This window comes from Danio aesculapii, chromosome 23, assembly GCF_903798145.1.
Source record: "Danio aesculapii chromosome 23, fDanAes4.1, whole genome shotgun sequence".
NCBI lineage: Eukaryota > Metazoa > Chordata > Actinopteri > Cypriniformes > Danionidae > Danio > Danio aesculapii.
The window spans coordinates 10,112,639-10,138,761 of NC_079457.1; the positions used below are offsets into that span (position 1 = coordinate 10,112,639).

The 26,123-nt window shown below is 35.1% G+C and overlaps 1 protein-coding gene across 2 annotated transcripts in view; it reads right to left on the minus strand.

Moving 5' to 3' along the window:
* Positions 1-26,123, minus strand: part of LOC130217833 (uncharacterized) — a 90,860-nt gene that overhangs the window by 57,127 nt on the left and 7,610 nt on the right. For both annotated transcript variants that reach the window (XM_056450045.1, XM_056450046.1), the window contains 4 exons: positions 24,142-24,299; positions 22,203-22,454; positions 20,293-20,854; positions 17,935-18,097 (listed from right to left, as the gene is read on the minus strand). In XM_056450045.1, the coding sequence (XP_056306020.1) occupies positions 17,935-18,097; positions 20,293-20,854; positions 22,203-22,454; positions 24,142-24,299 (1,135 nt within the window). The remainder of the gene's footprint in view (positions 1-17,934; positions 18,098-20,292; positions 20,855-22,202; positions 22,455-24,141; positions 24,300-26,123) is intronic.

The window sequence follows — 26,123 nt, forward strand, 5'->3', positions numbered from 1 at the left end:
ATCACACCTGTCCCAGTCTACACTGGCTCCCAGTTACATTCAGCATAGATTTTAAAGTATTATTACTTGTCTATAAATCACTAAATAGCCTAGGAGCTCAATACATTAGAGATATGCTCACTGAATATAAACCTAACAGATCACTCAGATCTTTAGGATCAAGTAAACTAGAAACTCCAAGAGTTCAGTCAAAGCAGGGTGAATCCGCCTTGAGCTACTGCACCCCTCGCTGCTGGAATCAGCTTCCAGACTTGATCAGATGTGCTCCAACATTAGGCACATTCAAATCAAGACTGAAAACACATCAGTTTAGCTGTGCCTTTACTGAATGAGCACTGTGCTACATCCGACAGAGAACACTATTATGTCTGTCTTAAAAATAAAACCTGTTTTAACACATTTTATCTGTTTTTAATCATTTTTATTCTTTGTTTTTTCTTATACTTGTATCTTTCATTCCTGTTTATGTAAAGCACTTTGAATTACCGTTGTGTATGAAATGTACTATATAAATAAACTTGCATGCCTCATTTATTACCCCACAAAACATATATCAGAAGGTCCTTACTGACTATATTTGGAACAGTCATGAGTATTAATGAGCTCTGCTCTGATGCGCAGCTTTCTGTACCTGCTCCATCTCTCACACATTCACACATAGCATGATGCACTCTGAAATATACAAAATATAACAAAATTCATTTATTCATTTGTTTTTCTTCGGCTTATTCTCTTTATTATTCCGGGGTGGCCACAGTGGAATGAACCGCCATTGTGTCCAGCATATGTTTTACACAGCGGATGTCCTTCCAGCTGCAACCCAACACTGGGAAACAACCATACACACTCTTACACTACAGCCAATTTAGCTTATTCAGTTCACCTATAGCGCATGTCTTTAGACTGTGGGGGAAACCAGAACACCCAGAGGAAACCCACTCGAACACAGGGAGAACATGCAAACTCCACTACCCACTGCACCACCATGATGCCAATATAACAAGATATCCAAAATAACTTAGTTTTTTTTCTCCTACCCCATTGGCAGGTTATTTAGCTTCTTTTAATGAAAAACTCACTTAATTTGGCATTATTTCTGAAAACAAGACTATTTTTTTGCTTTTCTAGAAAATACTTCTTGATTTAAGTAGATATTTGGACTAAAAACAAGACAAAAAAAAATCTAATTAAGAAAAGCCTTTTTTGCATTTTTTTGCAAACATCTCATACTTCAGCCATTAAAATGCTGACCTTTTAGATGCTAAATATTAATATATTAAATATGAATCATGTTTTCCCAGTACTGGGTTGCGGCTGGACGGGTATCCGCTGCATAAAACATTTGCTGGAATAGTTGACAGTTCATTTTGCAGTGGCACTAAAGCCAATAAAGGACAAAGCCGAAGGAAAATAAATGAATGAATGAATATACTTAATGTACCAATCTAGTACTTTAAAAACACTCAAATTTATTTAAAAATAAGTTTTAATTACAGACATGAGATATTTTAATATATTACTGTATCACAATAACTTTAAACTGAATAATTAAGTATTTGTTAACTATATTCTTTGCTATGAAGTAAATATTATAAATGAGTAAACGTTTTGATGAAACAAAGGTATTTAACTGAGTCTCTGAAGGGGCTGTTCCTCAAGGAGCTTTAAATTCTATACAAAAGCACTAACATATAATTTTGTCCTTGTGCATTTATGTGCCACTTTAATAAAATTATATGCTGTTGCCTTATTTCTGAAGCGCATGATTGCACTGAACAACAGCTCGGAGCTGTAGGCACATTTACTGGGGCTTCAGCTCAGCACCAACCAAACCCCTACTGCAACTTTTCGAACTCTAATTACAGCTCCAATCATGGGTTCATCATTAAAAATGTATTTTTTTAATATAAAAATTAAATGTCCTTATGGGTGGTACATGTATAGCAAAACAACAAATTCAAATACATTGAAATGGTGGACGATGATTGCACTTTCTGCTTCATTTGTAAAGACTTTGGATCCATTCTTGTTCAAGGACTAGACTCAAGAGGTGCTTTCACTTCAAATCCATTAGCTACGGCTCTTTTATAAAGACTGAAAGATCATTCAAAATGAGAGCGTACATATGTAGTGGGTCCGAAAGTTCAAGACCATTAGTGAAAATGCAGTTTCACACCCCAAAAAAATCATTACAAATGTATTATGTTGTTACGGTACTCAAGAACACGTCATTATTCGCCATCATTTTTAGAGATTTCAAAAAGCATCTTCGGAGTTGAAAATCTGATCTTCTGTACAAAGTTCGCCTGTCTAGTGCCACAAAATTGGAGAATCTAATTAGTACTTATTTACTTGATGTCATAAATCTTCCTGCTTGAAGGTTCTCTAAATGTTCTTCATTTAATAATGACATGCACTTGTAACAGAGGTCAGCTAGGGAAGTGTTATGCATGTAAACTCCTCTCACTTCTCTGACCTCAAAAGCTGCTCTAGAGACAGATGCTAGAGGTCTTTAGCCTTCCTGTTAGAGCAACCGACTCCCATACAAAGAATCGCCAGTTCAATCTCAGCTCAGAACGGGTTGGGTGCAGTAGAACCAGTGGGTTACATGCAGGGGCTCGTCCGGGATGGAAGTGAGGTTTTGGGGGGGGGGGGGGGGGGTGTAACAGAGACCAGCTAGCAAAGAATTATGCAGCTAAACCTCACTCCTCTGACCTCAAAATGTGCTCTAGCAACTGACGCTAGAGGCCATGGTCTTTAGCCTCCTTGTTAGAACAACTGACTTCCATACAAAGAATCGCTGGTTTGATCCCAGCTGAGAGTGGGTTGGGTGCAGTAGGATCGGTGGGTTACACACTCAAGATCAAAAAACACTTTTAACATAATAAACATTTCAGCAATCGGCCATTCCTCACTAACCATGCTTATTTTTTTACGTTTTAGCAGTAGGGCTTTAATATAAAATGTCACAACACATTTTTCCTATCAGCCAATATCAATAATTATCACAACATAAATATCAAATCTCTATTTATTTCAAGTTTGAAGGCAGATTTCTGCTTCTGAGTGACTTTAAACGACTCATTTATTGTCAGAACATGACAGTAATATGAAACATTTATATTATAATTACAGGTAAAATCATGCATTTATGGTTTCTATTATAATTGTATGAAAAAACATTAGCATGATTACATTAAATAAACACTAATGGAAAGATTCTAATTACTGTAACTATATTCCATTACTTCATTGATAAATTTAACACATGTAAAATTATTAATACAATAAAACACACATATCACCCAATCCTGCAACAAGTTAATGGTACTACACTAAAAAATATGATGGGTTCCACTCAATCGAAACATGAAGGAATTAAGTTGATGTATTAGTTTTTACAAATTCAAGTGGATCAAATATAAAACAATTGAGTTGTCCTGCCCCAAAAAACTCAAGAATTGTGTGGTTTCAGCTCAAATGAATAATTAATCATTCAAATAAGTAGTTTGAGCAAACAGCAAATGTCATATTTTGAGTGTACAGTAAATCCATGCAGTAAAAATCCACAGTAATTGTCATCGTCTTTGTAAATGTCAATGCTGTTTCATCTGGTTTTAAATTAAAGTCACAGAGATGTTTGTGCTTTTCACCAAGTTCTAGCACTTCTATTCGGAGCTGTTCGCATGATCTATTTGACACATTTCCACATGTAAATAATAATAATAATAATAATAATAAATTCATGCTGAGCTGATAAATTGTCTACAGTTGTTCATTTCACATGACAAATCCACTAGAAGGCGCTGCCTACATTTCAGCAAATCAGAAATACATTACTTAACATTTGTTTCGCTGTATGTTTCAGATACATGTCCTTCTTTTACACATCCATATTTATATACACTGTTAGACCACAATTTTAGTTATTTACTGGAAAAACACTCAGTAAAATGCCACATACATTCTTTATAGTTCATTACAGTAAAATGCACTGCATTGTGGGTCATATTTTAACTTTTACAATAACTTACTGCATATTAGGAATTTGGGGTATTCTACTGTAATCAAAGTAGTCAAGCACTGCTACTGTATTTGAAGCAAAAGAGACAGTTGATAAAAATAGTTTTTATTAAATTTAATTGTAAATACTAAAAGGTTTATACTGCTAGTGTAAAATGTAAATAAATTACAGTAAAACTAGTGTAAAAATGACCATACTGTAAAAATAAAATGTGTTAAAGGGCATTTTACCATAAAAAGAAGTTGCAGTAAGACTACTTTACAAAAAAAAAAGAAATTGGGGTAAGGCCCTGCTACGGTAAAACACATTTAAGTTACTGCAAAGTGGCAGTTGCGGTAATTTGCTGACAGTAAGTTACCGCAAACATGCAATAAACTGTCTAACAGTGTAGATCACCTATAAAACCACTGATCTAAATCGGTTGGTTTGAGTTGGCCCAAACATTGGATTGAGTTGGCCCAATTCAGCATGTAGAATCAGTATTGACTGAAGTGGCGTAACCAAGTAAACAATTCAAGTCAAATAGGTACACACTGAAGGCAGCAGTAATTCTCAAATATTTGAAAATGGTATGGATTTTTAGATTATCAGACATATTTGCCTTAGGAAATCCCTCTGCGTTAAGTGACCATTACTGTGATAACGTACCAAATGCTTTGTTTATACCTGTTCCATTTATTCATTGATAATATGTCCCAGTGAATATCATTAGTGTGAAAAGGAATACAAGTTGTTTGTGTCATACTGCCCCCTTAGTGTTCATTTTACGCAGAATCTGCAGTCAAACGTATGTTTAAATATTTTTTTATGGCTTTACAAACATTTATGCTGAAGCACGCATTTCCATTGAGCCTGTGTTGGTAATATTAGACAATTCATGAAACGAAACATTAGAAAAAAGCATAATAGAATCTCTTTAAAAATACTGAAACTTGGATTTGTCTTTGTTTAACTTAAAACAAGTCTTCTATGGGGTCTCTAACTATTAGTCATACCACACAAATGATATCCTAAGACATCAATGACAATAATCTAAGAAGAGGGAAAAAAAACACTGAAGCTTTTTCTCCTAGTATTACAGTATTTCATGTAATAGCTCAATAAGATGTCTAAAACTTTTCTCAGATTTTCCGAGATACCAATTAAAAGGTCTCAAGTGAAATGTAAGAGCAACCTCTGAGCAATAAAACTGTCCTCTGGATAAAAGTGACGGTACTAATGATGGCTGTAAGGCTTTATTAAAAGCCTTAACTGAGTCTTCAAAAGTATCTGGCAGCAAATTAGTCTTTGAGTTTGTCATATTATTAGGACATACCCTTTGCTAAATGATATCAAGACACAAAATAAGCAGTCATAATGAACATAATGGATCTGCTGTAAAACACAGTAAGGCATCTAAACAGACAGCAGTATGGTGGCCGAGAGAGCTTAGCGTGCTGCAATTTAAGGGTGCTTTCACACTTGGTTCAATTGCCTAGACCAAACCTATGTTCGATTGTCGCCCCCTTGCCACTTTCTTGGCTGGTTTATGTTTACACAGTCTTTTTTCCTGGTGTGCCTGCATCACCAAGCTGCTGTTTTGTGTACAGCTGTAGCTACGTGACTGCCACGAAAACAAAGCACCAAAATGGAGATGTCCGCGTATCACAGTCATTCTGCTTTTACTGAATCTTTTTGTTTTGTTACCAAAACCAAAATACAGAGAGCCACTTGCATCTATTTGCCGTAAAACAAACAAAAAAACATTAAAAACGTTTAGAAAATTACGTGATGTCTGCAGAAGTCGTTTTTGGTGGAGACAAGCAGACATTATCACTGTTTGCACTTGGTCGGTCCTGCTTGTCACCAAGGTAGGTGATACACAGACATACACACAACTGAACGTTAAGAAAACAAAAGTTTGTTGTACAGTTGGTGGTACACTTCCGTTATTTGGTACGATTAAATTCATATCAGAAGTGAACCATACCAGAGTTCGCATGAACCATACCCCAGACCACCTCTTTCAGGCACTCGGGTACGGATCACCCTGAGTTTAGAAGACACGTTCACACTAGCTAAACGCACCGAACTTTGACATCAAACGAATCCAGGTGCGGACCAAAAGTGCTAGTGTGAAAGCACCATAACACAACACATGCAATTACAAAAAACATCAGCAAATTGATAAAAGATCTTCATCCATTTGAGAGCACACATGTTGCAATTCGTCACAATGCAACCACATTTAAAAAAAAACCGCACTACATTTACTCACAACGCAAACAATTTACGAAAACACACTGCATTTTCTTACAACACTTTCAAGGAAATGTTTCAAGGAGACCCTAAAACGTGACAACGAACCCGGTTATTTAAGTTATGGTTTGTTAGGCTAATAAAATACAAAAGACAAGGAAATCAGAATGTTAAAATAAACAAACAAAAAACTCACATTTCAAAGATTACCTAAGACTTTACTGAGCAATAGTCATAGCAGCACGTCCGTCACGTTTCTTTAGGACCCCGTGAAATATTTCATGGTGTTCCATTCTTTTGAAAAGTGCTGTGAGAAAACGCAGTGCGTTTTATTCATTTCTTCGCATTATGTGAAAATGCAGTACATGTGCTGTCAAACGGATGAAGATTTGCTGGTGTTTTTTGTAATTGTATGTGTTTTCTTAAACTGCAGCGTGTTAAGCTTTCGCCGCCACACTTTCTGTGCACACTGAAGAAAAATTATTCAAAGATGATTTCTTGGATTTAATATATTTTTTAAGTTATGTAGTTTTAAACAATTTATTTGGGCTGAATTTAAACAAACAAATGAAATTTTACTAAATTTAATGTGTTTGTTTAAATTCAACCCATATAAAATGTTTGTAACAATTTTTTTTCAGTGCAGCAGTCCTCTGAAGTCCCATTTATATTTGGTTCCTCAATGATTTAGTGATTGGACTGATCTACACAGTCATACAAATAGACTTCACATGTAAAACTATAAGCTAATAGAATTTAATAATAGAAATAATAATAGAAAATAATAATAGAATTCTAATACAATTTGCATGTATCAGCATGTTGCTTATGATCAGAATGTAACAAAAAGTTTAATTATAAACAACCGTCAGATCTTTAGTAACTATTCCAACTATTCCAACTTATGTTTTACACAGCGAATGCCCTTCCAGCCACAACCCGGTACTGGGAACGACATACACTCTCATACACACACACACACTCATACACTACGACCAATTTAGCTTATTCAATTTACCTATAGCGCATGGACTGTGTGGGAAAACTGGAGCACCTGGAAGAAAACCCACGCCAACACGGGCAGAACATACAAACTCCACACAGAGTTTCCAACTGACCCAGCTGGAACTTGAACCAGTGACCTTCTTGCTGTGAGGTGACCGTGCCATCCCCATTTACTGAATATTTTTTCTAAAATGTTTTAGCTGGACACGAATAATAATAATAAATACATTTATTTTTGATAGTTAATATATATGTATATATATATGATTTGCCTAATCACCTTAACTTGCCTAGTTAACCTAATTAACCAAGTTAAGCCTTTAAATTTCACTTTTAGCTGTATAGAAGTGTCTTGAACATTCTTTCCTGTCATTATGGCAAAGATAAAATAAATCAGCTTTTAGAAATTAGTTATTATAACTATTATGTTTAGAAATTTGTTAAAAAAATATCTCTGTTAAACAGAAATTGGGGAAAAAAATAAACAGGGGGGCTAATAATTCTGACTTCAACGGTGTATATTTATATATTTATTTATTTTATTTTTTTTCAGATAATTTAATGGTCCTATGATGTCAGGAAAATGCTTTTAAAAATGTTTTAAAACAAAGAATATTGACATTTTTAATGTTCTGAAAAGATTCTGAAATGTTTCCAAATCTTAATAGAAACAATTGCAAAACTGTTCTTAGAATTTTTTTTATTATTTTAAACTTTTGTTTTGTTTTGTTTTTAATAGCAAAAGTATTTTATTTTATTTTATTTTGTATTTCTCACTTTGCCTTATTTAGAATTTCCTGGTTAAAAAGTAAAAGTAAAACAAAAAATAAACCCATTTTGTGTATGATTGACCTCTTGGCTAAAACGAAGCTAATTTGGGCTGTCAGTGAAAAGTAACTAGACGTCTAGATATCAAATACACTGATTAGACTTTGCATGTGTAGTCATACATTCCTGCACTGCAAAAAAATGCTCTTACTTTCTAGTCCAAATATCAAAACAATTCTTAAATCAAAAAGTATTTTCTAGACAAGCAAAAAAATATGGTCTTGTTTTCAGAAATAATCAGGTCTAAATTAAGTGAGTTTGACCTTAAACAAGCAAAATAATTTTACGTCAAAAGGAAAAACTAGATTTTTTGCTTAGCCCATTGGCAGATTATTTTGCTTGTTTTAAGAATTTTTTTTTTTATTTTGGCACATAATTTCCTAAAACAAGACAATATTTTTGTTTGTCTAGAAAATGCTTCGTCATTGAAGAATTTTTAGATATTCAGACTAGAAACAAGACAAAACTCCAAGTAAGAAAATTATTTTTTGCACTGTGTGTATTTGAGGACTAGTCTAGATTTGGACTATACTTAGATGTCTATTGGATTTTCACTGACAGCACAAATTTTACCTCGTTTTAAAAATGGTGTCTCTGTTTAGACTTTTTTTAAACACAAAATGCCATATCTTCCTGTCACCAAACTTACAGAACAAAATCTTAAAATACAACTTCTAGACACTCTGAACAAATCTAATAATGACCATTCAGACCTCTAAATTCCCCCCCAAAATTGTACAGAGCTATGATCTCCTTGTCATTTAGTTTATTTTACCATAAGAGGTGGTGGTAAAGTTTACCCAAAACTATAATACTAACAAACGGAAACCCAATTCACCTGAGACACAAGTTGAAATGCGCAATCCCATAAATCCTCCATCAGTATTTTTCAGAGCAACTTTAAGCGATGTCTGCTACAGTGCGTCTATGGAATAAATCTATGCTATAATGAAGGCATTACATCTCTAACCTTCACTATGCAATGCAATGCATCAGATACATAAACAATGCATTTCATAATGCAGATATAGTGGATATGAATGCGATAGGCATGCCACAACCGAAGAGCTCAATCACCCGACAATTCTCTGTCCTTTTTCATGCAGTCGGGGGAGTTTTCTGCCTGAGTTATTACTGATCAACATGCAATATTCATCTGAGGAGGCATTATCATTTTGCCGAGCTCTGTAGCCCTTTGCCCCTTCGTGTTAGGCTGGCTGAGAGATAAATTGCCTGGGGGTTGCTCTGGGCCCTGATTGCCTACCGCCGCAACTTGTCAGAGACACAGGGATGAGGAAGAGGACACTTGGAAAGGAAGAGAAAGCTGACGCACAGGCTAGTAGGGTGCCATGCATTTTTCATACGCCTCCCTAATTGAGGCACCTGTGTTAGAAACTCACAGCTGTTTGCTGTTGCTGCTGTCTTCATTGTTCAGATTTACAGATTCAGATTCACTCGCTTTTGAAATCCAATCTCTTTTCTTCTTGAGCTGACAAGGCCTTGGTTTACTTCTTTGTACAGTGCTTAGGTGAAAAATAAAAATAAAATGTAAAGTTTGTCGAACATGCTTTCATGGAAAAAGTCAACTCTTAATAAAGATTTAAGTGCATTTTAGATAGTCCAGGAGACACAAAAATTTAGCTTTTTTTACAACCCCAAATCAGAAAAAGTTGGGACAATATGGAAAATGCAAATAAAAAAAAGATAGTAGTGATTTTTTTAATATACTTTGACTTGTATTTCATTGAAGACAGTAAAACAAACATTTTTAACGTGTTCCTCATGATTTTTTTATTTTATTTTTTTCTAAATAAACACATATTCAAATTTTGGTTCTTGCGACACATTTTTAAAAAGTTGGAACGGTAAAGCTTTTACCAATTTGTAATGTTCACAACTCTTTTCACAACTCTTTTAAAAGACGTTTAGGGACCAAACAAATCTTGAGGTCGGCAACAGTACTGGGTCTTCATTGTCACATTTTGTACTTTAAAATGCGACACAGATTCTCTATGGGAGACAGGTCAGGACTGCAGACAGGCCAGTCAAGTACCTGTATCCTCTTCCTCCGCAGCCAGGATTTAATGTGTGTAGTAATGTGTACAGAATGTGGATGTGCAATGACTCATTGAAATATGCATGGTCATCACTGGTAAAGAAAGCTGCATATTGTGCTCCAAAATCTCTATGTACTTTCACAAAAGTGAAAGTCACCTTTGACAAGAGCACTGACACAACCCCATCCCATGACAGACACTGGCTTTTAGACTTGTTGCTGGTAATTATCCTTTTCTTCTTTGGTGCGGAGCACACAGCCTCCATTTCTCAGAAATAATATCTGAAATACTGATTCGTCTGACCACAGCACACGTTTCCACTGTGTGATATTTCATTCCATATGCCTCAGAGCCCAGAGAAGTCGACAGTGATTCTGGACACTGTTAACATAGGGCTTCCTTTTGTCACAGTACAGTTTTAACTGGCATTTATGGATGTAACTACGTATTGTGGTACTTGACAAAGGTTTGCCAAAGTAATCCTGAGCCCATGTGGTGATATCGCTTATAGATGGATGATGATTCTTGATGTAGTGCTGTCTGGGGATCAGAGATCACAGTGGTTTAGCTTAGGTTTACGCCCTTGTCCTTTATGCACTGAAATTCCTCCAGATTCCTTGAATCCTTAAATTATGTTCTGCACCGTTGAAGGTGAAATATCAAAATGTCTTCCTATCTTTCTTTGAGGAAAATTGTTTTTAAACATTCAATAATTTTCTCATGGCAAACAGGTGATCCTCGGCCTACCTTTGCTCCTAAAAGACTAGACCTTTCTTGGATGCTGCTTTTGTGCCAAATCATAACTATGATCACCTGTTGACATCACCTGTTTCAAATCACATCATTATTTAACCAATTTATCTGATTACTAGCCCTAAATTGCTCCTGTCCCAACTTTTTTTAAATGTGTTGCAAGAAGCAAAATTAGAATATGTGTTTATTTTGAAAAAAATAAAAGTAGATACAAGTCAAAGTAAATTTAGTAATCACTACTTTTTTATTTGCGTTTTCCATACTGTCCCAACTTTTTCTAACTTGGGGTTGTGATAGAATCCAACAATTGAGCACAACATGTGGTTTGTTTGCTGGTGTTGTTTGTGTCAACATTTAGGTTTACAGATTCAGATTCACTCACTTTTGAAATCCAATATCTTTTCTTCATAAGCTGACGAGGCCTTGATTTTCTTTGTGAAATTCTTAGGTGGAAAAAAATAGAATGTGAAATTTGTCAAACATGCTGGGAGTCTAAGAGACAAAATAATAAATTGTGTTTTTTTTTTCTATTAGAATCCAAAAATTGAGCACAAAATGTGGTTTGTGGTGTTGTTTGTGTCACTGATCAGATTCACTCGCTTTTGAAATCTGATCTTTTTTCTTGGTGAGCTGACGAGGCCTTGGTTTACTTCTTTGTAAAGTGTTAAGGTGAAAAATAAAACTAAAATCTGAAGTTTGCCAAACATGCTTTCATTGAAAAAGTCAACTCTTAATGAAGTTAAGCGAGTTTTAAACCGTCCAAGAGACACAAAAATGATTAGAATACTGATTTAGACTCGCTTTTGAAATCAAATGGTTTTTCTTCATGGGCAGACAAGGCCTTGGTTTGCTTGTCTGTGAAGCTCTGAGAAAAAAAAATGTTATGGAAATTCTTAGAAAAAGCTTCTAGAAAGTGATTCGGTAGAAAAAGCTAAAATGTGAATTTCATAGAAAACACTTTCAGAGAAAATGCTTTAAGTGTATTTTAGCAAAGTCCCTTTAAGGCAAGTCATTTCACTCGGCAGCCATCTTTGAAAAGCCTCTCATGCATGCAAGTGAAGAGAAGTTCCCATCTCTCTGAATGGGGAAACATCAATTTCTCCAAAAGTGTTTGTAAGCTTACTGTTTAACTTCATAGTTGGAATCACCAACGAAATGTAATGTAATGGAATGTAATCGCTATTTCTAACACCTTGTTTTTCAAAGCAAACAGAAAACTCAAAATTTTCAGGTTGCCCAAGCTAATGCACATTAACACTTGAAGGGAACAAATTCATCACACCAACATCCCTTATGGCTATTTCTGAAGGATGTCAATTGGACATCATCCTGTCAACCAAACTACCCATGTAGCAAAGAATACTGGCCCTTGGCATAAAGCTGGCACAGCAGGCATTCATCCGGTACTGGCATACAGTATGCACTGGGTTTCACAGAGGTGGCACCGTCTTTAAGGCGGCACACAAGACTTGGGCCAGAAGTCAAATGTAGTATTTGGCCCAGATGTTAAAAATTGATATGTGGGTCAGGTAAGTTTGGCCTATCTTGACCAACATTTAAAATACATTTAAAGTATTTTTGATTAAAGTAAAAAACTTCAAACAATCCGGTCGCTTCGAGAAGAAGCACACCCATAGTGTGCCTAAAGCACAATGCTTCATGGGTTTATCAATTTCATTGCAGTGATGACACACCAACATATCTATGTATGTAAATAGTCCAGTTCAGGCCCATGGGTTATTGCATATGTTTTAATTGCCATAAATCTAGCACAGCAGGCATTCAATCCAGCTGGCATACAGCATGTGGACCTAACATGGCCAGGGTTTGACAGAAGTGGCACCATCTTTAAGGTGGCACATAAGGCTTGGGCAAGATATCAGATAAAGTATTTGGCCCAAGTGTTAAAAATTGATATGTGGGCCACATAAGTTTGGCCTATCTTGACCCACATTTTAAATACATTTTAATTATTTTTCAGTATAGAAAAAAACAATTTACCAATCTGGTCGCTTCGAGAAAAAGCATGCCCATAGCATGCCTAAAGCACAATGCTTCATACAGGGTTTATCAATTTTATTGCAGTGATCACACACCAACATATCTGGCCCAGTTCAGGCCCAGTTATGGGTTATTAACTTGGCTGAGACTTGGCTCAGGTATGGTCCATATTTGGCCCTTATCTGGAAGCCAGACTTTGTCCAGTCATGTTCTGTAACTCACTGCGACACGTGGGCCAAGCAAAAGCTAATTATGTAGGCCAGAGCTGGGCCAGAGAAATATTGCTATATGGGTACTGTATCAATCAATAACTTACATGTTACACAATATCATCCTCTAAAAAAAAGAGTGTCTGTTCTTGCTGGACTTACTCCTGCTGGCAAGTCACCTTCCAAAATTTCAGTATTCAGATTTACAGATTCAGATTAGCTTGCTTTTGAAATGCCATGTCTTTTCTTCCTGTGCAGCAGAGGCCTTGATTTAGGTCTTTGTGAATTGCTTGAATAAAAAAAAAAAAAAAGTGAAATTCATAAAAATGAATTGCTTTCTTGAAACGTCTCTCGATGAGGTTTAAGAGATGTGAACTTGTGCTTTTTTTATTGTTAGAATCCAACATTCGAGCACAATGGCCTCAATGTGTTTATATCATTTCTAAGGATGCTTCAATTATTAATACAGTAGGAGAGATCACAAAAACCTACTTTTATTATTTAAAAAATCAAGTAAGAAGAGAGGAGGGCCAAAAAACAAGCAAAATTACACACAAATAAACAAGCTCAAAGTGTACGCTTCCTCTCAAGAGCTTAAGAGAACATCAACACGCTTATTATCCACAACAGAGCGTGGTTTCAGGGAAACATGCATCACAAAGAGTTGTTTTCAACAGAACACTTGAAGCCAAGTGTGATGAATCAACATATTTTATGCCTGAGCATCACTCGGAGGGCACAGGAATGTTGCAGTAACTTTTTGTTTTGCTGCAATTTCCCAGCAGCGCACCTGACAGGTTGATGCAACACTGCCACCTAGTTGTAGCTTTCAGAGATGTGTTCTTTATAGTCAACAGATATTGAGCTGAGATATTTTCTGTGGTTGTTTTTGAGCATTTGTTCTGTCTATGCTTGATATTTTCAAAGATAAAGGCTGTAAGCAGGAGGGTTAAAATAAAATGCACTACAGAAATTTCCTTTAAAAATGTAGTTTAAGTAAAACTTATAATTTCAGTGATCTGTATTAGTTATTAAATTATGTGTACAATATTGTAGTAATTTTTATCTGCATGTATTATTTCAATATATCTTAATTATATATGTTAATTAAATATTTATTATTTAAAATATATCATTTTTTATTTATATTATTTTTAGGTTTTATTTTTTAATTTAAATTGTCAAATTAGCTTTTTAATTAATTTTTTTATATAATTTAATTTGAATTTAATCATTTAATTAACATTTTTATTAGATAATGTTTGTTCTATTTTTTATTTCACTTAATTTTGTTAGTATAGCTTTATATTTAGCATTTAAAATGTATTTTAATTTCAGTTAGGCGCTAAGGGAATTTATAATTCTATTTTTGTTTATTTATTTTTAGTCATTTAATTTAATTTGAATTGAATAAATTAATTGACATTTTTATTTCTGTTTTAGCTTTAAATTTAGAAACTAAAACTTGTTTGATTTCCATTGGATGCTAAGGCAATGTCTAATTTTAGTTTAATAGTTTTGTATTTTATAGTTTTGCTATATTTTATTGTATTTTATTTCTATTAACAATTCATTTCAAAAACTGTATCTGTAATATTTTAGCTTTAATTAAAAACAAAAGCAATGGGCGGCACGGTGGCTCAATTGTTAGCACTGTCGCCTCACAGCAAGAAGGTTTCTGGTTCGAGTACCTGCTGGGCCAGTTGGCATTTCTGTGTGGAGTTTGCATGTTCTCCCTGTGTTGGTGTGGGTTTCCTCCGGGTGCTCTGATTTCCCCAACAGTCCAAAGACTATAGGTCATAGGTGAATTGAGTAAACTAAATTGGCCGTAGTGTATGTGTGTGAATGTGAGAGTGTTTCCCAGTACTTGGTTGCAGCCGGAAGGGCATAGTGCAAAGCATATGCTGGATAATTTGGTGGTTCATTCCACTGTGGTAATACCTGAAGAATAAAGGTGTTAAGCTGAAGGAAATGAATAAAACCAGCAATACTGATTTGGACAAAGCAGTGCAAACTTCTGAAATTGCATTTATTTTCTAGGTTTCCATGCAAAAGCAGTTTGTTTCCAACTTTAAATATTGTTTTGATTTTCATTGCATGAATTAGATTTTTTGGCTCAACCGTGTGTACTCAATAACAAATCCAAAAACATTGACAACACATTCATTTATTGAATCAGTGTTGTTGTCTGCAAACAAGCTTGCTTTTCAACTCATACTGTTGTCCAACTTTAGAATCTATGTGACAACTAAACTATGTGTGAATTGTTTTTGTCAGATGTATTGTTATTCAAAGTCAATCTGCCAGAGGTTTTTAATGGTCCGCTTTCTGTTTCTGCTCTAATCCTCCCACAGAGATCAATAAACCACCCACTATGACTGATTCCACCAGTCCTACAACAAATACACCATTTATAAGCAGACACTGGCTGACATTTCTCCTCTGGCAACAACAGAATGCCACAATCCTCTTACTTTAAAGGAATAGTTCAACTACAAGGAAAATATGTCAACATTTATTCTCCATTTCAAGCTGTTATGGCTACTTCTGTATTTCTTGGCTTCTCTTTTCTATCAACCATTGCACGTTTCAGAAGACAAATCCACTAGTGGGCGCTGTTTACATTTGTGCAAATCTGAAATATGTTACGCAGACCATGTCCACACATACACAGGTATTCCCGGGTTTTCCTCTGCAAAACACCAAAATGCACTGTTTCAACCAACAGACTGCGATAATGATACATTTATGCTGTGTTCATACCAAACGGAATTAATTTTCACAAGTAAATGCATACAACTTAATGCAAGCATGAGAGCAGAGGCGAATTACAGTCTCGCCGAATAAGCAATGTTTTTGCCGCGAACATGGGATTTACTCCGTTTTTGTTTGGACAAAGATCGAAACTGTGTAGAAAAAAAGTGCATGTGCAAGGATATTTTCACAGCATTTTCTATAATACTTTTATTTTGGAGAAAGTCTTATTTGTTTTATTTCTATTTTTTGTTGAAAAACTACAGTATATCAGTGTAGAAAAGTGGTGGGATTTATTTATTTTTGGTTACCCTTTTCAAATGCATGATTTGTTTTAAGCAACAGTAAAACATGGCTGCTCAATTAGATAAATTGCATTGTAAAACATTGGTTACAACATTTTTTAAAATATACTATTGCATATTGAATATTGCATTATTTAGCATTATTATTATTATTATTATTATTATTATTATTATTATTTAAAACTAAAATAAATAATAAAATAAATAAAAATTATGTAAAACATGGCTGCTCGATTTCAAAACTTGCAGTGAAAAAAAATATAGTATCGCTTATCGAATATCACATTATTTGGCTCTACTATTATCATTATAATTATTATTTTTTAAATATAGTATCACATATCAAATATCGCATTATTTAGCAATATTATTATTAAGCATTATTTAGCATTGCTATTTAGAAAAACATGGCTGCTTTATTTAAGGATGTGTACTAAAAATATAGTATCACTTATAAAATATAGCATTATTTAGCTCTGATATTATTATTATTAATAATATTATTATTTAGCATTATTATTTAGTAAAATGGCTGTTCAATTTCAAAAATTGTAGTGTAAAACTATAGCATTGCTTATTGAATATCACTTTATTTAGCTCTATTATTATTACTACTATTATTTAGCATTATTAATTAGAAATTGTTGCGTAAAACATCGTAAAACATGCTGGTTTAAACATTGTTTTATTTTTTTAAAGCATCACATATCATTTATCGCATTATTTGGCAATATCATTATTATTAATAGTATATTATTATTTTTCATTATTATTTAGTAAAACATGGCTGCTCAATTAAAAAAATTGTAGTGTAAAAATATTGTATCGCTTATCGAATATCACATTATTTAGCTCTACAATTGTTAGTATTATTATTATTATTTTGCATTATTATTTAGTAAAACATGGCTGCTCAATTTCAAAAATTGTTGTGTAAATATTTAGTATTGCTTATCGAATATCGCATTATTTAGAGTTATTATTATTGTTGTTGTTGTTGTTGTTATTATTATTATTATTATTATTATTATTATTTAGCATTATTATTGAGAAATTGTAGTGTAAAACATTGTAAAACATGTTGGTTAAAACATTTTTTAATATGCATCGCATATCAAATATTGCATTATTTAGCAATATTATTATTATTATTTAGCATTAATTAGCATTATTAAAGTATTTAGTAAAACATGGCTGCGCAATTTCAAAAATTGTTGTGTAAAATTACAGTATTGCTTATATCGCATTTTTAGTTCTATTATTATTATTATTATTTAGCGTTATTATTCAGAAATTGTAGTGTAAAACACCGTAAAACGTATTGAATATCGCATTACTTAGCACGCTGTCACATTTGTCTTCAATATTGCACAGCCCTACATTTCACTGATTGTTTACCGTTTAACAGATATTACTTCCATAATTCACTTTAAGCTCCATGGGCATAAGAATGATCTGGATATTATAAACATTATCAGCTTTTGGCAGCTTGCATGGTCAAAACATTATCATTTTGGATTAAAAGATGGATACCAAGAGATCTTGTGTGTGGTACACTGTAAAAATCATGGGTTCCACACCATTCTTTCATGCTGTCCCAACACAAATCGATTAAGTGAACTTAATCATTTTTGCAAATTTAAGTGGATTGAACAGAAAACAATTAAGTTGTGCCCAAAAACTTAAGAATTGGGTTGTTTGAACTCAATTTAAATAAGTAGTTTGAACAAGCAGCAAAGTCATTTTTTGACTGTACTTACTGAAATTGTGGGCGATCTTTGAATTCAACATGATTTCTATAGTACTGTTGCACTCCGAGCTGCCACTGCTGACCATCTCTTTCACTCCAAACAGCTCGAACAGGCGTGAGGTGTCAATTTCAATCTTCCTGAGGCTTCTGCGAGACCACAATGACTTCTCAATCTGCAAAGGCAGGGAACAGTCAATACCTCCATTATTCTGTTTGCTATTATTTCATACCAAAACATTGCCTTAACTGCAAGTGATCTTCAGGAGGCGGAAAAACCATCACATATTAGCACTCTTTCAGTGATGAAACGACCACGCTGCGAATGCAGTGGGGAATACTGAATGACTATTTTAGTCTGAATATATAAGCAAGCAAAATCATCACACACGTTTAACAAAAATGAGTCCCTGCAGGGGCTTTCTTACACCAAAAATAAAAACTAAGGTCTCGGAAATAATATGAGGCTCTGAAATTACTTTTAGCATATATCACTTACTGAATATTGTGCAGTATATACAGTACATATATACTGTACAGTACCTATATAGTGAGTCAGTTGGCATTTCTGTGTGGAGTTTGCATGTTCTCCCCGTGTTGGCGTTGGTTTTCTCCAGGTGCTCTGGTTTCCTACACAGTCCAAAGACATGTGCTATAGTTTGTTTTCCATATCAAACTTGCTAAGTCTGGACTTACAAGGATAGGATGCAAGACTGAACTGTGTGTAGGCTATTTAATATTGAGGTAAAAGCCTTAATCAGATGTCTGCAGCCCCACCTCCGTTTTCAGATGTCTCCGTTTTCCCCCATCCACACACTGAGATGGAGCAGCAGCGTTTTAAACTGAAAACGGCACTCGTTTTCGGCACTTGAAAACTCCGGCATAGTGTGGACGGATGACGTAACCGTAGCAAAACTTATGCATTTTAAAACTAAAACGTATTAGTGTAAACGTAGCCTCAGTGACATCAGGTAGACTCAGCATCAACATGAACTTCTTTCTGAAAGACCAACGTGGCCTTGTATCCATGAAAAGAAAGATTGTTTTTGAAAGGGTTTCTGCCAAAAATGCAGAATCACAGCTTTTCTAAATCCTAAATCAATATTGGAGTTACTTTTGCACGCTGGAGTGTGATGTTATGCAGTTCAAAACCACAATCTGAAGGGTGACACCATGACCGAAGTATTACTTTTAGACAGGTATGTTACTACTACTTTAGTCATGCAAAGCTTATGCAGATTGTGTTCTTTTTTTATGAATGGGTTTATATGCACAGAAGTGTTGCTCAGCCACAGAAAACGTCCGGCGAAAGATTGGCTATTTTCAAGTTCATGGAGTACCTATTACAACATCGATAATATAGTCGGTAAAATAGACATAAGCATTTGTTTAGTTGTTCAAGTGTAAAAGGGGATGAAAACAATCAATGTACGAGGATCTGCGAGCACAAGTGAAAATGAAGTCACTGATCTTGCTAATGTAAGTGTAATGTAAAACAATGACAAGATATTTTTTTTTAGCACTCCTTTTTTCCTGATCTGATTTTTATATAGTTGAATAACAAATCATAGGTAATTAGTACTCTTCCGCCTAACCAGCCTTACTGAGGTGAAGTTGGATTTATATTCGCACATTCGTTCATTTTTGAAAATCGACAACTTGTGTCGTGCTCCCACTCTAACGTTACTTTGAATATTGGGTCTGAAATAGTGTAAGTATGACTTAATGACTTATTTGACTGTGAACAATGTTGTATTTTGTAGTGCTTTTTACTATTTACAATTTGCAAACAATACTTTTCTGAAATTCTATTATTGAGGAGAGAGTCTGAATGTGCCAGTATAAAACAATGCCAGTTTTGGGGAAATATAATTCCTGCACCCGCTGGCCTGTCAACAACAATGCTGGACAAAGTGCGTGTCTCCATAGAGTTTTCTAACTGGTGATTGACATGATCTAGTGTTGAGTTCATCTATTTGGTGAGCGTTCATGACTTAAGGGTGTGTGGCTTTGGACAGCAGGAAAGGGACATACATTTTTTAAATTATGCTAACGTTAGCATTCTGGCAGATTACCTACTGCACCTTTAAGCTGAATACTAGTATCTTGGAAAATATCTAGTCAAATATTATGTACTGTCATTATGTCAAATATCAAAGAAATCAGTTCTTAGAAATGAGTTAATAAAACTATTATGCTATGTAATCTTCTCTCTGTCGAACAGAAATTGGTCAAAAAAATATACAGGAAGCTAATAATTCAGGGGGGCTAATAATTCTGGCTTCAACTGTATATAAGTGACTAGTCTAAATGGCTGGTCAGACCAAAAATCTAGAGCTCCTAGATAAAAGAAGGCAACAGGAACAGATACCTTATCCTGAGCCACCAGGTCCCAGTGAAAAGCCTTTGTCCTCTCTGAAAGCTGATTGGATTTGATGGGCAGCGGAGGGGGCAAAGGGGCAGGCGGGGCAGGCGGTGCAGGCCCTAGCACTGCTGCTGATGGCACAGGTGATGGCGGAGGCAACAAAAATGGCAAAGTAGGAGGCGATGTTGAATATGCAGCCACCGGTGGTGTTGGGGGCAGTGCTACAGATCTGCAGAATGTGGAGCGGTTTGGCTTTCGGGGTGGTTTTGGTGCCTCCAGTGCTTCCAGTGGCTCTGGTGTTGTTGGGAGGGCTGGGTGCAGAGCTGTGGGTGTTCTGGGTAATCGTGGTCTCTGTGAAGGTGGCACCGGTGGAGGCTCGTGGTTGTTCTGAGTCTTACTTTCTGGCTCGGTTACATTGATCAAATCACTGTCAGGGGCTTCGTAGAAGTCTTCATATTGTGATTTTCGTTTCCAGTCCACGCACAGTTCTCTGATGGCTTTCATCCAGGAATCTCGCTCATTCGTTAAGGTCTCTGGGGTCATGTGCTCGCTTTTTGGGATCCGAAACCTAAAAAGGATATTTTTTTAAAAAGTGCTGTTGAGATAACTGTCAAACGTATTATTATTTATACTACAATTAATAGATTTAGAGTGTTTTTGCCTTGCTGCAAATATTTCATAGGAGAATGCATTATTTTTTGCAATCGTGTGGGTGTGTGTTAATAAACTAATGCTGGGCAAAAATGAAGATTAATTGCATGCAAAATAAAAGGTTGTTTTGACATATGTTAATTACAAGACAGGCTCATTGTGGATAAGTATCCCTGTCTACATTTCTGGAGAGTGCGAATTATGTAGCCAGAGGTACGTCTGGCTGAATTTCATCTTTGAAATTAATGCTATGAGGTGGTATGACACCTCCAATGGCTTCTGTTCGTTTAAGTGATACCAGCTGACCGCTTAACTCCATGTGGACAGCTTTTCCGGTGTTACAAGTTTTCCCAGTAGCTTGTCGTATACGCCAATGTTGTTTAGTTGTTCAAGTGTAAAACGAGATGAAAGACCATTGTAACCACTAATGCCATCAGTAGCAACAGGCTAATGCAGAAATTTAATTGAAAATACTTGTGTAAAATAAACGGTCATATTTTAAAGACATGGCGGAGGGAAATGGAATTTAATGCAGTGCTGCTTGTCCGATCTGAGAACCACTTCATACCATATATCTATCAGGCAGCGAAGATAGCTGATCTTTAAAGAAATCAGATCTTAAACATGACAATTTTATAATGAAAGACAGTTCATCGGAAGCCCTTGGGCTGCCTGGCTGAAAATGAAAAGTTAGCCCATTAGTAGTTTATTGAGCTGAAAGTCTTTGTTAATGGTTTAATTGTTTGTTAATATAGTGAACTGAACATTAAAATAAAGTGTGACCTATAGTTTGGTCACACCTTCGTTTATTTAAGAATTGAAGTATGTTGAAATGTTTGTAAGGTTAAACGAGACAAAAAATACTGAGGAAGTAAAACATTTTTATGACTATTTTTAGTCCAATCGAGGATCAAGGAAGTCAGTGAAACTCACAGGAAGTCATTCTTGTCTTTCCTATTATTAAGTAACTGTTATTAGCACTTACAAAGTATGATCTTGCTTTACATCCCTAATCCTAGCCAATACCTAACTACTAAATTTCTAACTATTAATAAGCAGCTAATTAGTAGTTTATTGAGTTAAAAGTCTTAGTTAATGATTAGTTAATAGTGTAAATTCTGCATTTAAAATATAGAGTGATTATAATTAGATTCAGGAATATTGAAATATTTGCAAGGTAAAACAAGACAAAAAATAACACATTTCATATCTATTTTTAGCACGATCGAAGATCAAGGAAGTCTGTGAAAAGGTATTTGACTCACAGGAAGTCATTCTTGTCGTTGCGCAGCATGAAGGTGTCAATAGTGCAGGGGGTGTCCACTCTGACGTTACCATCTGAGAGATGGATGATAAGAGCCGTCACCTCACCCCCAGCACACCTGATACCCTCCACACTGTCGTAAATGTCTGAGATTTGCCAGAGGTACTCGCTGGAGATGTCGGCATTACTGCTGGCAGGTTGATGAGCGATGGGATACAAGGTCAGCTGACCGGTCTGAAGATGAGCTTCGTATCTGAGTGAGGAATAATAATACATTTTACACATTCATTTGTTTATAGAGCCTTTAAAACTTTAGCATAACCCCTGCCTTTATCTATTTATTTTTTTTTATTAATAAATTATTTTATTTATTTATAATTATTATTTTATATTGTTTAATTGTGCATTTTACATTATATGATTGTGGTTTAATGCATTCAGATGTTTATCGGTTGAATCTGGACCAGGTGTGTGAGTGAAGTGCATGATAGGATTTGTAGTTCATTTATAGATATATACACTAAATACTGCATACACACCCTGAGCATGCGTCGATAGTGCCACCACATTTGTACAGTGCTCCCAGGACAAATGTCATTCAACTGCACTAGTCAAGACTAAAGTTAATCTGAAGATACTGGACCTCTGTATAGGTGTAGTTACGAGCAAACAAAGAAAACAAAGGCAGAACATTTCATAGGTAAGATTTCTTTTTTTACGTTTTTGTACGTTACGAACTTTTGTGCTCAACAAGTATTAAAGATAATACTGTCTCTCAATGCACTGACCACAAGGCAAAGTAGCACCAACTCACAGTAAATACTCAGCTTTTGCTAGTTTTCTTGAATAAAATCAGCAAACAATGTACATGAAAAAAGACAACAAGACGCTGCAGTGCCAGAAACAAGTATTATTGTCGACTATATGAACGAGTCGTTCATAACGGGGATTCATTCACAAATGAATCGCTCCCTCAGTTAGAATTAAAAGTGAAAGTGGGAAAGGGGGTGTATTTCAGGACACAGATTAGATCAAATTCATCAGAGAGGGAGGATAATACATTTCCATGCACACAAACACACGCTCTTTGTCTGCAATGCCCATGCGATCACTTATCCATCAACATAGAAAAGTAATGTAAAATTATAATTTTATAATTTAAAAAAATATTTGCATACTGACCACCGGGAAAACTCCGATCATAGATATATATTAATATGTGTATATATCTATGGCTTTGAATGGCGAGGACCTCCACTGCACCTTTGTCCCACATTCATCTCAAAGGAGCGCTACCCTGTGCTAAAATGGCGGCTCTATTGACGCATTCCTTCCAATAGACAACAATAGCGTAGGCGACATCTAATATAAATATCTATGTAGTTCATTAAAGTGGCAGATTTGTAGTTCTCCAGCGATTTGGAAAAGATACATTGCTGGTGATCATGACATCTGTAAATACATTTTATAAACACTTATTTCTCCTGTTTGCAACAGTGTAAGAATTTGTTTTGTAATATTGTTTGCTTTTTTACAATAAAATATGTCAATATCTAGACGTATTTTGGGGTTGCAATGGTGTAGCTGATAATATTATATAATATAATATATAATATAACATTACCTATTTATGATCCATTTGAAGCGTATGATATTTCATAATGTTTTATGTAAGAACAAAAATCAAGGTTTAGGAGGAGAAAATGTTTAGAATAAATCTAACATTAAGTGAGTAATTTAATATAACTTTAAACTTATGCTTTAAGGTTTGCTCAGATAGTCTGCATTATTGAGTAAGCACCACATCAGTTTTAATTTTGCCTAAAGCAGATCCTTTTTAGTGATTGCATATTTGCAGCACAAGTTCCAGTCTAACTAGTATAACACCTTCTGCTTTGAGAAGAAGAACCAGGCAAGCACAGTAAAACATATACTCATACTTCTTCCATTTGAATGACGCCAGTCCTCCCCTCTGCAGTAAAAGGTGACCCTCTTTGACGTTGTCTGGAGGTAAGTTTGAGGTTTCTACATCCACAGTGCCATTCACAGGCGGGCTGTATATGTTATTGTAGATGATCTGATTCACCAACTGCGTGATCTGAAAGTGAGATGCATCAACAATGGGTTTTTATCATCAAAATAGCCAAAAAAGGTTGCAAGTGTGCTTTTTTAAGGTCTTTTGCATTTAGATCACATTCATGCTAGGACAAAATACTATTTCAAGATTGCAGTCTTTACCCTCTCATTTTGTAGACTTTGTAGCCTTCTTAACCCTTTTAGCTAGGTGATTAATTCTTCTGAATTGGAAGAGCCTCTACCCTCCTTACACTTGGATAAAAAATGTTCTTTATTTTCTGAAATGGTAACAATTCATAATAACTACACACTATAAATCATTTATTAAGCATTAGCATCTAGTGAATACATTATTTGTTAAGCCCTAACTCTACATTAATAAGCGTTAGTGGTAAGTTTATAACTGCAGCTATAAATGCTGTATTCTTGACTTACAACCACATTTATAATGTGCTTAATAATTGTACTTTCATATATGTTTACATGTTCTTCCCGTGTTGGCGTGGGTTTCCTCCAGGTGCTTCGGTTTGCCCCACAGAGCAAAGACATGCACTATAGGTGAATTGAATAAGCTAAACTGGCTGTAGTGTATGTGTGTGAATGAATGTGTATGGGTGTTTCCCAGTGAGGCTGGAAGGGCATCCGCTGCGTAAAACATATGCTAGATAATTTGACAGTTCATTCCGTTGTGGCGACCTGATTAATAAAGTGACTAAGCTGAAAAGAAAATGAATGAATGAATAAAAGGGATTTGTTGACAACACAAAACTAAGCTCTTTCAGTCTCAGCTTCAACTACAGTGTTTATGGGTTAATGTCGATGCTGTTTGCAGGACACCAATGAAGCTATGTTATAAGTCATCTTGTAAAATTGTTCTCTTTTTAATGTCAAGAATCACTGCACTCACAAAATCCTGAAGGTACCGATAAAATCTCTTACACTTACCAAGTCTGCATTAATATAAAAAAACAGCATTACAATAACACTGTGAACACTATTCCAATTAAGATCCGCTCAGATCAATTCAATTTCTATTTTAATACATAAACAAATGTCATGTATTCATAAAGTTAGCATACTAGGTCAGCATTACATTACTTTAGTCTTCAGTATCATGATGATCCTTCAGAAAAAAACATTACAATATGTGATGTTGTTTGCAGGAGGCCAATGAAGACATATTACAAGTCATCATGACATATTTGTTGCAAACTTACATTTGTTTGTGCAGAAAATAAAGGTCCTTGCACACTCCAACAATTTTGTTTGTGTTTTGTTTTTGTTTTTTTATTCCTTGTATTCCTTGTGCTGAAAATTCATCATGCACAGAAACCTTGAACACTGAGACTGATAACTATTAATGAATCTGCTGCAGGTAAAAAATGCTGTTGTTTTCTTTGTCTTCCAAAAGAAAGAGGAAATATTGTGTCCAACTGAGCTGATCCTGTACAGAGACTGGCAGCATGTCAAAGGTTGGACACACATATTCACATACACACAGCAAACAGCGGCAAGGAAAAGATGCATGGCGTGTGCCAGGCATTAAACCACCATCCAGAACAATCTGTCTTTATATTCTGCACTTTGTTTTCTCATAAAGTTCTCTGTGCAGCGAGATGAAGTTGATTAAATTCAAAGACGATATTCTAGATTTTTCCAAAAGACCACATTTGGGTTCATACTGGTACCTTCTAGTTACAGTTAAAGACAAAATAATCATCCCTCCTGTGAAATTTTAATTCTCTTTCGAATACTATAAATTACTGATTTTTTTGTATTTCCTAAATCGTCAGATTCCATTCTAGATTTTGCCTTTGGCTTGTGAGGCGGCTTTGAATTGTTAAAA